The following is a 15550-nucleotide window of genomic DNA, read 5'->3' on the forward strand; positions in this document are numbered from 1 at the left end:
CATTGTTGCGCGTAAAGAACGCCTATAGCTGAATCTATCCTTCGAAAACTTCTGCCAGTTCGGAATGTTAAGGATTTCAGCATCTTTTTCTGTGCATCCAATCCAGGAACTGGTCTTTCCCGAATTTCCATGTTTACTGCCATAAAAGTTACCACATGTCATGTAATTGCCATCTGGCTGGCATGAAAAACTTGTGCCGATCGAGTTAAAATGCATGACCTTCTTCATCTGTGTTCTCTGAAAAGACCCCATTTCCTATTCGTCGTCGGACGGGTGATAAAAACTTGCAACATAAATATCGTATAGAGATCATTTTTGTTAGATCAGTTTTATTGGGTTATTCGTGCATCACATAGTCCTAAATATTGTAATCATTCCTAAATTCGATTTCATTTCAATATTTCATTTGTAAACATACCTGAAGTTGGCTGCGATTGAAAAAATTTTACTCATAAATTTGAATTCTGAATAACCGTTACAAAAGTACCATTGTCAATATATGATTAATCCGACGTTAATACTGCATGTTTAGATGTTAATATGATTTTAGTTTTAGGAAATCTTGTGGGTATCAAGTTACCTTGATCTTACTGGATCTGATTTTGAGGGTCGGGAATTGTGCTGTTTCTTATTGCATCTCGTCTGGAATTGACCTGATACTTAAAACAAGATTCCATATTTTGTGGGTCGTGAAGTGTTCTGTATTCTACTGGATCTTTTTTTGTAAGTCTGACTCACTAATCAATTACTGATCGCTGGGACAAAATGCGCCGAAGTCCGTCAATAAGATCGAGCACTTATCTAATTTCTGTTTGTTTCTCAGAATCGAAAAGTTAAACAAGTTCCAACAATATGTTTATTTACACTACATATGTTATTAAAAGTAATAACATTTATGTCGAACTCTGTCAAACCCTCTTTTATGAATGCATTCCAGGAAAATGCTGAAAATTTTAGAAAACAACAAGGAAATATTTATAGACTTATAGCATTGTTAAAAATCACATTTTAAGTCTATTCTTGGAAGTAAATTGTACATGCCCACCATGACTTTCTCCAAGGTTTGTGACTGACTGATTATATCTTTTACTTCTGAATAAATAAAGAGTGTAATGCTATAAAGATACAAGGTAAATAAATCTATGTAAACGTACGTTATTATATCAAGCTTATAATGGCTAGAATCAAGTGTTCACATGAGAGATCTTGTACTACAATATATTTATATCAATAGTATAAAAATACTCTTCATTACCTGAGGATATTGAAGTCATTTCATTTTCATCACATTGTCACCACAATGTAAGGCAAAACAATTGGATTGTTCATGCAAAATTTTCAATTAAACTTCAATTATTGTTATGAGATTACGTTTGTTTGTCGTAGCGGGAAGAACGTTATGAATTGAGCAAGCACGTGTGAACTTGCCATTGCCAATATCATCAAGGACATTCCTAATATACACAATACAATTCCAGATGTTACATACGTGTCAATATATTCTGCATTCCATGTGATCAATCATTATTCATTTGCATGCTGTGAATGACTTGCTACTCAACAATAAGGAAGAAAATATAATTCAATTCCAGTCAATATCAGTTATTAATGGAATTTTTTTTTTTTCTATGACAACAACTACTTGATTAATTCAACATGTTGGATGAAACTATAATCAGATCTATCAAAATATAGAGTTTGTCTGTCGGTGAGTATCCATCTGTCACATAAAGTATTCATCAACGTACGTATTATTGACTTCATGTCATAAGGAAATTTTTTTTCTTCTTACTTCATGTAAATAAGGAGCAAAATAAAATATTCCTTCCTTTTTTTGCTGCTTACTTCTCAACTTATGTGACGTCAGCAAAAAACTGTCTTTTGGTCAAGTGTGCGCGTGTCACAAACGATGAATGAAAAAAAAAGTTTCACAAATACATGTAGACATGGAAAAAAAGTTGGTAAAGGAAGATTAATGCATGTATTAACAACATACAACGAAGGGAAAAAAACAAAAGATTATTTTCTGTTGTACAGTACATTGTTGTGCCATAGATAGAGTTGAATCCATACTGTAGAAAAGCTTCATCGGAAAGCTTGTGATGTGAGGAGCTTTAAACATCTGTAGAGTAAATATTACAAAAGTCCTCGTGTTATTATAGAGGGAATTGAGCGCACTTTTGACTCAGCAATCTATTTGCCCCTAAAAGGCTTATGCCTTATGTTGCAGAAAGGTACAAAAAAGCCACGTATGACTGTCCTTAAAGCGTAAGAATTTCTGTTTGCTTGTTATTGTAATCAGCAAACAATATTAAATAATATATCTTTTGGATCCAAGATCACTTACTTGATGTTTTAAAAAGAAAAAGATCATAGTAGAATCTAAGATCACTTCTAAAACGAATTCCGACCTAAAAAACAAGATCCAATAAGGTTCAAGATATTTTTGATCAATTTTAAATAGATCCATTAATCTGGATTCAGGTCACTTTCTTGACTTTGACCAAGATCCAGTAGAATCCAGTCATTTTCAGAATAAACATCAAGATCCAGTAAGGTTCAAAATATTTCTCAACCTAAAAAGAAGATCCAGATCCAATAAGTCCGATCACTTCGCCGACCTGAAAACTAAATTCAGTAGATTTTAAGTCACCATACAACAAATTAATGGAATTCGTCATTTAACGGATTTTTCATAATTCAAACCTTCTAACGGTTACGACAATTCAAAATTTTGTTCAAAAAACAATATAAAAACATTGAAAAGTACTGTAAAACATTGAAGAGTATTGTAAAACATTGAAAACACTCTTAATTAATAAAAAAACATTTGTAAAATTCTTAAAAATATTGAAAAACACTGTAAAATTCTGTAAAACATTGAAAAACACTGTAAAACATTGAACGCATTAAAACATTGAAAACAATGTAAAACGTTGAAAAAGCATTGTGTTGTGGTTACCAAAATGAAAAATTGTCTTTTACAGTGTTTATGCGTTGATTTGAATGTTTTAATGTCCTGCGCAATAAAAGCTCTTTGTACTGAGCTATCAATACAAACAAGAGCTATATACTATGTCTAGTTGTCATGATTTTAGTGTCAGCTGAACAAACGCTATAATGAACAAAGTGACTTAATAAACTACAATTTCCAAAAAAAATCCGCTTAAAATTTATCTATGAATAATAACGGCTATGACGTCGTTTGCACGTCGACTCGAGGATATGCGCATGATCATCAAAAAAAAAAAAAAATTTTCCGCATCCGAAATCGAAGGGAACTTTTTTTTTCTTTCTCCAACACACATTCATTCACTTTTTATCAGTCGAAGAGATTAAAAGCATTAAAATGGTGATTGATAAGGAATATTTTTGTTTTTGATTTTTTGTTAGAATTTTTTTTCAAATAAAAAAACTTTTTCCTTTCTCTTTTTTTGGTATTATTTTTGGTTAAACAAAAGTGAATAGACATACCAAAATAAACATTGTAAGAATCGAGAGTCTATTCCAATAATTTATGTAATAATAATCATAAAAGAGATTTAAGTGAAATTAATTAAAAGAAGTATAAAGGAACAGTGACATTTTTTTGTTATCAACCATAAGTTGCTATTAAGTTTCTTAACTTATTTTACATCCACTGTGTGAAAAAGTATCAAAGGAAATTATATCCAAAAGTGTTATTAAGTGATAAAGGTGCAAAAAAAAGAACCGAGAGAAAAAAAAAGAAAGGAAATTCTCATTGAAGCTTATTGATTTCTTCCAAAAATAAAAAATTTCCATTCTCTCCTCCTTTTATCACCTCAGAGTCATATTATCTGTCATATTTATACGTACATAAATATATAGTAAAAAGAAGAATATCACAGCAGTAAATATAAAGGGGAGAAAAAATTTTTTTTACGACTCAATCAAAGAGCTTAATTGAGTGTAAAATCATCATTTCTGTTGATGCTAAACGGAATTGAAAAGAGCGTGCAAGAAGAAGTAATATATTAAAAAAAAAAATCAATTAAAATCGCTGCATGTGATTGATCTTTAAAAAAATTATGAGTGCAAAATACTAAGAAAGGAAATCAAACAGCATAAATTAAAATAATTAAAGGAACAACATCCAAAGAGAAGCAAAAAAAGCAAAAAGAAAAAAGTTAATTGCGTGGATTTACTCAAAAAGAATATGCCAAAGAAATGGTGCTCCCTATTCCTGGGACTTTTTGCTCTATCGCTGACACAAGTGACGTCATCTCCATCATCGGGTGAATTATTTACTAGTTCATTCCTTGTGAAATTCAAACGTAGTGTTGATAATCATGAGGCACATGATATTGCAAAGCGTAATGGCTTTCATAACATTGGAGCGGTAAGTTTTGATATATATAAAGTTACGAACGTATTGCAGTGGTGGGCAGACTCCTATGTAACAAGGCTTATGGCGATGTATCTCGACATAATGCTTATGTATCGCGTTCATGTATCGCGACATAAGGTTCATGTATCGCGATATAATGTTCATATAACGCAACATAAGGCTCATGTATCGCAATATAAGGTTCATTTTCCGTGACATAAGATTCATGTGTCGCGACATAAGATTCATGTATCGCGACATAAGATTCATGCATCGCGACATAAGGTTCATGTATCGCGACATAAAGTACCATGTTCATGTATCGCTTGACATAAGGTTCGATGTCTCACGGCATAAGATTCATGTATGCGACATAAGAATCATGTGCGGTCATGTATTGCGACATAATGGGTGCATGTAGTCTAGCGACACAATGCTAGATTGAAACCTCATACACGACATAAGTTACATATGCCATGTCACACAGGTTGTCCAAACTGTAGTAGCGAGCACATTATTGTAGCAAGCCGCAAGAAACATCACACACTATTGTGATGAGTCATACAGGTTGCCCATCACTGCCATATTGAATAATTTACGTAAATTTTTGGTAAATTTTATCAGTTCTATCTTATCTTTGTTGATTCATTCTCGTCTCTAAAATGCCCAAAAAAACTGTACAATTTCGTAATCTGATATCATCAACTCCCACGCACAAATCCATTCGACCATATTTAGGTACGAAAATTGTGAATAATTACATTGTTATTTTGACACATAAATGTTAACAATAAAATTACTTGTAGTCGGATCCTTATCATGCTGCTTTATTGAATGATAAGTTATGTACATTAGCATTCTAGAAATTCAAATTTTCATGCTTAGAACGTCACTACAAAATAGAAAATAAGACTAGAAAGATGAAACTTTTCTATAACATATGGTAATTAAATTTCGTTCCTTTTTTAACATTTTCTGTCATGTCACATCCAAAAAAGAAGCTTTTCATCATTTTGTCCATTTCCTCATACACATTTAATCAACTTCCTTATTCAAATTTATTGATTCGTTTATGCAAATCAAACATTTTGTGACTTTCATGTTAAAAATGTTTACAGCTTGGGGACCAACAACTGACTCCACAAAAAATCATGTGTCAAGTGCTTTTCAACATCCACAGTGATTGATTTTCAATTCAATAATCGAAAATTCAAATTTGATTGAGGATATTTTAAGGAATAGAAAATTGAATTTTTTTCATCAGCATATAGCATGTATCCTTTTAAGTGATTACTTTGTATTCCATATGTATCTTATACTTTATAAATAAACCTTTTGTTGTGGCTCGTGTACATCTACTTTTTTTAAACGTGGATAGCAATCAATAGCAAGTGAATTTACAGATAAAAGAGAAGATTGTGCATGAATGTTTAACCTGATTAAATTGAATGCTTGAGTAAATAATTACGACGTAATTGAACAAGTTTTAATTACCAACCGAAAGCCTTACGGAAGATACATAGGATCTTTGGAAGATAAATAATTACTTAACAAATAATAATAAATAACTGTGCCTTGTTTTTATGCTTAAATTCATCAAAAAATACATAAAGTAAAGAAAATTGGAGGATTTGACTGGAGCGGCCATCTGCTGTGTTTTTGGTGGAATGCTGCTGTATTTTTGTCATTTTCTGGTATGTCCAGACAGAGCCTCAAAATGTACTGATTTCTTAAGAAGTTCAAAATTCAAAGCCTTTTTGGGTTTTGAATGAATAAGAACCCCAAGCGACTCATATTAAGAAGCTCCGTCACGCAACCTTAAAGCTCTGCTAAACCTCAGCTTATAAACCATACCAAATATGTCACTCGACGACATATTGTGAATGCACACTCGAATAGCAAAAATCGGTTAATGGATCTGAAATCTGCTACCAAATCGACGTGACTCAGACATGATGCCGGATTTAAGTTCAATCCAGATAACATTAAATTTGCTTAAATGCTTAAATGTTCAAGAACAATCTATTTAAGTACTTACTTACCTACTTCGCTGGTCGTACAGATCATTTGTTATCCATGACCTCCCACAGGGGTCTCCTGAAGCTGGTTTTATCAATGGTTTTCACTTGCCAATTTTTCCTTTCAAGAGTTCTATAGACGTCCACGTTATACAGTTATAACGTATTTTTGTCAATTCGGAGCCACTTCTAAGGCGTTATAAGGAATCATGACTTTCTTTAAAAAATACCCCTTCCACTGAATGTACGATTAAAGTGCCTTGCTTAAAAATTTATGAGTTTTGACCTGAATTCCTCCTTTTCTAGCTACCCAGGCTATTTTTAACCCAAAAAAAACTGGATAAACTCCTGAGAAAAAGCAATGAAATTAACAGCTGTGGAATAGAAACTTTATTGTATTTGTCACTGTGCGTATAGAACCCAACAATGACTAGAATGAATTCGTAACAAAAGAAATCCATTCCACATGATTATCAATAAATCATCATTTAATCTCTTATATAGTCAGTTGTTTGTTCAAAAGTTCCTTTAAAGCACTGATGAACGAACAAAAAAATTTTATAACACAAGTATTTAAGCCCACACGTTAAGATGAGTGCCAATCAAGTATTTTTATATATATTTGTGTCTTGTGTAGGATCTATTGTTTCAGTTTCATTATTTATTCATAATACTTAACTTTACTTCGCAGTTTTATGTCTTCTTCAATCATTGGTCCCGAGCAGCATAACTTACTGGAATCATACTCCGACTTGGAGCCTAGGTTGATGCAAAAGGCCTTCCATCTTGCAAAAAAAGCCTTCATTGGCCATACAGATCAAGTGTGGTCCATAGCTCCCTCAGTTATCGTCTGATGCTGGCTCTATAGCTGGCTACCGCTTGCCAAATACCGATTCTAAGGGTGATACTTTCTTTAAAGTAAATTTAAAGCATGTTCAAATTCTCAATTTTGACATTTAACTGGCATTCCTTCATTAAAATCCTGCGCCATGTGGGACATGGAGCACTAAGACGCTTTTTCCCTAATAAACTTACTGATTACAACTAAGGGCAGTATACCAAGGTTGTGTCTCTTATAATGTGTTAGCTAGGGCATTGCTCCGTCGCTGTATTAACTGTTAAACATGAACTTTCAATTTGGTTTGTTATCTTGAACTAAAGGATACCGACTTGCTAGGACTACGCATCCTGTAATAAAAACCTTGTTCAACTCCGTTCTAAATATGCAGCTATGTAGTCATTTAGCCAAAATGTTCCATATATACTATATTGACCTTAGGAACGTTAATCTAATGCATATGGAACACTTTGGCAATATGGGAACTGTGTGGTTTGGATTGACGATGTCCATCGTAAAGTCACACAAATTGCGCGTTCTTTAAATTTAAAAAATCGAGTGAAGTTGCCCTGACACCATATGACGCTTCTTGATGTCCCCTGACGATGTCGTGAATTCTTATTTTTTGTCCATTTTTAAAGCGAATGTAGTTCCCCGAATTGTGCCGCTCGGGATGTTACGACTTATTTTTCTTGTTTTGTCGAAAGCTAAATAAGCCATAATTACCAATTTCTGATGAGCGCGAAATTTGTTGAACATAAAAATTTCGTCGAAAAGAAAAGCCCCAATATTATCTTTGAAGCATCATCAGCAAAGCTTTTTTTTTTGTTTTTATGAGCACAATATTTATTTTTTGTGTAATAAGAGAGGAAGCAGAAATTTAAGAACTGTAACGGAATTATACTCCTACACGTTGCAAAACCATCAAAATGAATTGATGACACAACATTTTTTTGATTAAAACCATTAGCATCTCATTGTGCCCCTGGGTCGCAATAAAAACTGACAGATTATCTTCTTTTTTTGTGCTGCTTATGTCATAAAGTTTGTTATAATAATTTTAAGAAATCATCATCTGTCAAAACCGATAATAATTTATTGATAAGCTATATTTAGACACAGATATTTACGTCAGAGATGTGATTTTAGCGTATTGTATGAAATCCGAGGCAAAGAAAGGAATAAAATGTTCACCATGAATATTTTCATTAAATTACAAGCATGACGATGTCATATAACCTTTTGTATGCTTTAGCTTGTTGAATTTATATCCATAAAAACTAGGACTTAAGGGGATATTTATGTCTGTTTGGATTTTGTGCAAATTAGATAAATTGAATGAATTTATGTGTGCTTGAAGGTTACTTTTTTTGTTGAACCTTTACCTTAGCTATTTTTAGGTATATAGAAAGATGCAAAATATGAAATTAAATTTCTTTACTATTGGAAAAAGCTTTTTAGAAGATTACTTGAATATTCATGACTTTTAATATTTCAACAAAAAATAATAGAATTTCTTGAGAAGTAAGATTAAGTATAATGCATACCCGATCGACACAAATTACCATTTGACAAAACATTCAAATTTGTGACAGTTCACGTCGGTCCGTCAAAGGGAACAGACGTGTTTTTGATTCGCTCCGCAATTAATTCAAAATTCTCAAAAGCTCCAGATAACAACAACAGAGATTAAAGTTTCGAATCTCAGTTCAACTTGTTCAGACGTGTTTTGACTTGTTCGGCAAAATGGTAGAAACAACAACAAATCTCAACAACGAGGAAAGTAACCAAAAACTTTCGGAAAAACAACCTGAATCTCAACAACAAGATTCAGCACCCGTGACAACTCTCATCACCGAGGATATAAACAACGAAAAGCAACATGACATTGAGATGGAAAATCTCAAAACAAAACAGACAACAATGGATCAATTCGTCCAACCATTAAGGGCAGAAAAACGTCGCAGCCAACTTGAAATCTTCAGTGCGCCAGCCAAAAAGATATCTAGTGCTAGCAAAAAGAAAGATGACAACAAAAAACAATTTGACTTCTCAAATGCCAGGACGAATCTGTACGATGACAGATTGTTCAACTTCAGCGGAGATAACAGCAAAGCACCAGAACAACCAAAACAAAGTGAAATATCATCATCATCGAAAGACAACAACGTAACATCACAGCAGAAACCAAAACCACCACCGATCCATATAACTAGTGGTGGAGGACAGGAGATCAGAAGGTTGATGAACCAGATCAACAACCAACCCAGGAGTTTTATGATCAACGTCAAAAAGGATAAACTCAAAACAAAAGTTGTATCATCGGAGAGTTGGGACGACTACGACAGATTCATCAAACTCCTCAGAGAAAAACAACACCACTTTCACACCTATGCAAACCAGGAACCACAGATGAAATTCGTGCTCTACGGACTTCCAATGATGGAGATCGTAGACTTGGAAAAGGAGTTGAAAACGGAAAACATATCACCAGTTAAAATTGTCAAAATGACAATGAAACAAAGGAGACACGAAAACGACGACGACCAGAACTACCTTCTGTATTTTAATAAAGTACAGGAAGGTAACATTTTGGAAAACCTTCGAAAGGTTAACTGTGTCTACGGCTTCAAAGTAAAATGGGCTAAATACAACAACAAGCGTAACGGACCTTCTTTCTGTTCGAAATGTTTGCAGTTTGGTCATGGACAACGTGGTTGTAACAAACCACTAATCTGTTTCAGATGCTCTGAACAGCATGATTCAAAAACCTGTCCTTACATTTCGATTGAAACCAACAAGGTCCCAATCGAAAAACTAAAGTGTCACTTCTGCGGCGAGAAACATACAGCAATCTCACAAGAATGCAACATCAGGAAACAAATAATCGAGAAGTGGAAAGCTAAATCAATGAACGACAACAACCGAAATCAAAACAGACCATCAGGTGAACAACAAAGGAATTCACGAAATCCTGCTGGACAACAAAGGAATTCACGAAATCCTGCTGGACAACAAAGGAATGCTCCACCAACATCAAAAGCAGGTGAACGATCAGGCGGATCTGATCAATTTACATCACAAAGACCAGCTAGGAGTATCCCAGAACCGGTACCAACAACATCTAGAAAACCAGCTTCTGAAACCTCCGCACCAGTCACCATAAAATCGCAAAATAATCATCCACAACAGAAACCCTCAAATCAGGGAAATCAAAACAAAACACGAAGAAACAGGAGAAGGGGAAGGAATGGAAATAACAACAGGTCAAAGCCAAAGACCAATAACAATCATCAACAGAACTCAACGCAGGTTGTAGAAATTATGGACCTAGACTTCAATTCACTAACCTTGGAAACAAACAAGGTCGATCCTGAACCTTCATCCAGTGGTAATACAAAGGAACAAATTTCACCAGCCCAAGGCACAATCGATGAATGCATGTTCTTCATCAACTCATTCATCGAAATCATCACCAAAAAGCCAGAGTACCTAAAAGAGGAACAGGTACAACAAGCCATCGGCCAAAAAGTTGCCAAAATCTACATGAGTCAACATGGATTGTAGTCACCAAAGAATCAACGTAATTTACTGGAATGCTAACAGCCTTGCAGATAAGATGTTAGCATTTCTCGACTACCTCAGCATGCAAAACGTTGATGTTGCGTGCATATCGGAAACATTCCTAAAACCAAACTCCAAAGTAGACTCGCATCCTGACTACGTAATTCATCGATTTGATCGCATTGATAGACCAAAAGGTGGTGTTGCGATCATTGTCAAAAGAAATCTAAAACATCAGCTTCAACCAAGTTACAACACAAAGCTAATAGAATGCATCGGAATAAAAGTCTTCATCAACGAATCAATAAGCTGCCACATCCTCTCCGTCTATCTTCCAGGAGGAAGCAAAGGAAGGGAAATAGACGATCATCTAAGAGATGACATCAACAAAATAACAAACATCAGAGGAAACTACTACATCTGCGGAGACTTCAATGCAAAACATCGAGAGTGGAATTGCAACGTAGCAAACAAAGCCGGGACAATACTACAGGATATGTCCGGGGAGTTCATGATCTACTACCCCGATTCACCAACGTATTATCCAGAAGATCCGACGAAATCTGTATCAACAATCGACCTGATGCTCTCAAATTCCAGTCTGAACACTACAGAACTAAAATGCACAGAGACAATGAGTGACCATTGCGCTGTGTATTTTCAAATCAGGACATCCAAAGTTGACAGAACAGACAACACAGTTTACAGATATGACTACAGAAATGCCAACTGGAAAAAATTCAAATCGTATATAACTCGTCGCATCGAAGACAGCACTCTGGAAAACCCATGCAACACAGTAGAGGAGATAGAACATCATATCAAAGTATTCTCAGAACTCATCATGGATTCCAGAAACAAAACTGTGAAGAAGAAAAGATCAACTTTGAATCGACAAAGCTCACACCAGAAATCAAAGACTTAATCAGGACGAAAAGAAGTCTTCGACGAAGATGGCAACGTAGCAGAGATAATCAAATCAAAACTGAATTAAACATTCTACAGAAAGTCATCAAAGACAAAATTAAGGAACTCAAAAATACAAACTGGAATAAGCGGCTTTCAGAAATCCAACCATCAAACCAAACAGTCTGGAGGATTGCAAAGCATTGCAAGAAAGGTTCAAAATCGATGCCACCGTTGATTGATGCAGATAGAACATTCATCACTAATAAGGAAAAAGCCAGCGTTCTCAGTGACTATTTTCGTAAAGCTCACGAAAATCCACTTGAGGACAACAACCCAGTACATACCCAGGAAGTAGACAACGCAGTGAAGGAAGCATTGGAAGGAGAAAATAGTGACTGCACAGAACTTACAAATGTAGAGGAAATCTCATACATTGTAAGAAATCTGAAAAATCCTAAAGCACCAGGATTAGACGATGTCAACAACATACTCCTCAAAAATCTTCCACCAAAAGGCTTCGAATATTTGAAGTTCATCATCAACACGTGTCTCAAACTTAACTATTTTCCGAAAGTTTGGAAAAAAGCTAAAGTAATCCCGATCCCAAAACCTGGCAAACCAGCAAACGAAGTGAGCAGCTATAGGCCAATAAGCTTGCTTAGTTCCCTAAGCAAAATATTGAGAGAGTATTGCTGAATAGAATAAACGAGCATCTGGAGGATAACAACATCATTCCGACTCAACAGTGTGGCTTTCGCACAGGACGATCAACATCTCACCAACTCATCAAAGTAATCAAAACAGCAAAGGAAAGCATAAGCAGGAAGAAATCAACAGGAATGATCTTCCTAGATGTGGAGAAAGCATTTGACAGAGTCTGGCATAACGGACTCTTGTTTAAAATGATCAAATTAGGGTTTCCACTACCACTTATAAAAACTGTAAGATCTTTCCTAAGTGAAAGAACTTTCTCAGTTTTTATTAAAGGTCAGTTCTCAGAAACCAATGAAATCAAATTCGGAGTACCACAAGGAGCAGTGCTTTCACCAACTCTCTACAACATCTACACATATGATATTGTAAGAGAAACAACCAACAATATCGCACTCTTCGCAGATGATACTGCATTGTATCATTCTGCAGAAAACTCAGCCGATATTGTAACACATCTACAACACACTGGAAGAAAAGTACAACAATACATGAACAAATGGAAAATAAATCTCAACAAACAGAAGACTCAAGCCTTATTCATCACAAATAGGTACTCCAGGCAACTTCCTAGAGACAACATCAAATTCCTCAACGAAAACATCAAATGGGAAACCGAAGCTAAATATCTGGGAATGATAATCGACAAGAGAGTGACATTAAAGCAGCATGTAGAATATGTGACCAACAGAGCTCACACTGCACTAAGACTACTTTATCCCCTCATCAGCAGGAACTCACATCTCGACGTTCGAAACAAACTTCTCATCTACAAGCTAGCCGTGAGACCCATCTTCACATACGGCTGTCCAGCATTTCAACGGATGGCAAAAACACATCTACAAAAACTACAAGTACTACAAAACAAATTCTTGAGAATTGTTCTCAACAAAACAAGATATGAAAGGATATCAGATCTACATACTGAAGCAAAAATACCCTCTATTGAGGACTACGTCGGAAAGTTGCAAGCGAACTTCAACACTCGTCTTGCGTCGCGAAACACCGAATAAACCACAACATAAATTAAAGCAAAACAATTTCAAAATAAAATCAAAAACTAAGTGATGAAGGCGATTAGTCAGAATCCTTTAAAAATTTAAATACAAATAAAATGTATCCAAACTTTGTACATAATTAAGTTAAAAATTTAATGAATAAAAAGTTTAATTTAAAAAAAAAAAAAAAAATTCAAATTTGTCCAAAAAATTATGATTTGCCAAAATCAATCAAATTGCCAAAAAACAATTAAATTTGTTCAAAACAATCAAATTGGCCAAAATCATTCAAATTTGTCAAACAATCAAATTTGTCCAAAACATTCAGATTTGGCAAAAACAATCAAATTTGTCCAAAGCATTCAGATTTGCCAAAAACAATCAAATTTGTCCAAAGCATTCAGATTTGTCCAAAACAATCAAATTTGTCAAAAACATCCAAAATATTCAAATTTGTCCAAAACAATCAAATTTGTCCAAAACATTCACATTTGCCAAAAACAATCAAATTGCCGAAAACAACCAAATTTGCCAATTGATTGATTGTTAATGGTAAAATTTCAAAATGTTCCGACCGAGATGCACAATTAAGAACCTCAAGTCTGCAAGTTTTATTCCAAATTGAATTTCCAATGCATTCACATCACAAAGCTTTCACTCTTACCACTGCGGAATTCACATGACAGCCTTGTCAGAATAAATTCGACTTCTACTTACTATTGTAAATCACATTGTGACTATGTCTCAATTCGTTCATGTCGATAACAAAATGTCAATTCAATTCCTACAAATCCACATTTACCAAAAAATATCTTTATTCAATTCAACCTCAAAATCTATTAAAAATTTTAAAAAGCAATTTTGTCTATAAATCCCTAGGCAGCAGACGAACATTGTGAAATAAAAAAAAAAAAAGCATATGCCATATTTACATTTACTCAAAAGTCCTTGAAACTCTGAGATAGAAAAAAAAGGGAAATAATGATAGTCAAATATTGTTAGGAGACATCGCAGTAACTGGAGGGTATGAAAATATATATATTTGTTAATTTTCCTTCTTCTTCCTCCTCGTACACAAAAACCACTTTGAATTCAACGCAGTTGGTCATAACATAATAAAATTTACTATACATCATATTGCTAACACGAATAAAATCGTATTAAGAGCTAAATAAACAGCATCTAGAGTGTGAGAAATGGCCTTTTCTATTCGATAATGTTGACTGCGTCCCGAATGTATATCTAATGGAATTTCCTTGTTTTTTTCATCTTGCGGCCTGCTTTTCATTATTTTAATTAAACAGAAGATTTTTCTCTTTTAGTCCATTAAAGCAGCTGTGATTTCATCTCTATAAAACTTATCATGGCTTATAAATTGACTTGGATGAAGAAATAAGATCCTTTGATATATATGTAGATGGATATTATTAAGAATTCCGTTATCCTTCATATTATAATAAATCCCATAAGGAAATATAATTTACAATCACTTTAACATGCATAGTCTTACTATATATCATGTCATTTAAAATTATAAAAGATGCATGAAGCATGATAGATCCAACAATTTTTTTTTCTCTTTTAATTTGATCTCTTACAAAGTTGATGAAAGTGTTGGTGGCTATGCTATGTCATACAATGTAGTACGCCTTACTGTCACATAAGGAGACTATATAGTCTTTAATACAGTTTAAGTTATAGGTCACAGTTGAAATTGATTTGATTCGACTTCATTATGTACAAGACGTTTTGGGTAGACTAGATTTATTGTCCTTATTACGCTCATTTCCAAGTATTGCTCGACTTTAGGGAACTATAGCTATTAATTTTTAATTTGAACTTCGGATTTATTTACCATTAGTTAGATGTTATCTGTGTAAATGAAGAGTCTTTAACCATTAAAGAACATAATATAATTTGGCAGCCATATGGATGCTACAAGGAGTGGTTCTGATCCCACTATAAACTGTAGGTCTATTGAGTGCGGTCGTCTGACACGCCCTCACCCGTTAAACAATCATTAGCCGCGAATCGCCCTAGCGCAGCTCTGGAACTCAAAGATCTGAATAGCTAAAAGTTTATTTTTATGGATGCTGCACTAATAGGCTTCCATATGATATTTATGAAAGAGCTTTATCAGATCCTTAAAAGCCTTAAAATCTTG

The 15550-nt window shown here is 34.3% G+C and overlaps 1 protein-coding gene across 1 annotated transcript in view; it reads left to right on the forward strand.

The window, feature by feature from the left end:
• Positions 1–3372: 3372 nt before the first annotated feature.
• The window catches only part of amon (prohormone processing protease amontillado), a 35650-nt gene continuing 23472 nt past the window's right edge, over positions 3373–15550 (forward strand). Inside the window, exon 1 of the mRNA XM_070649664.1 lies at positions 3373–4360. Coding sequence (XP_070505765.1) covers positions 4178–4360 — 183 coding nt within the window. The 5' untranslated portion in view covers positions 3373–4177. The remainder of the gene's footprint in view (positions 4361–15550) is intronic.

The sequence above is a fragment of the Chironomus tepperi genome, unplaced genomic scaffold (genome assembly GCF_022539635.2).
Source record: "Chironomus tepperi strain 1889 unplaced genomic scaffold, CSIRO-AGI_Ctep_v1 contig_429, whole genome shotgun sequence".
Taxonomy (NCBI): domain Eukaryota; kingdom Metazoa; phylum Arthropoda; class Insecta; order Diptera; family Chironomidae; genus Chironomus; species Chironomus tepperi.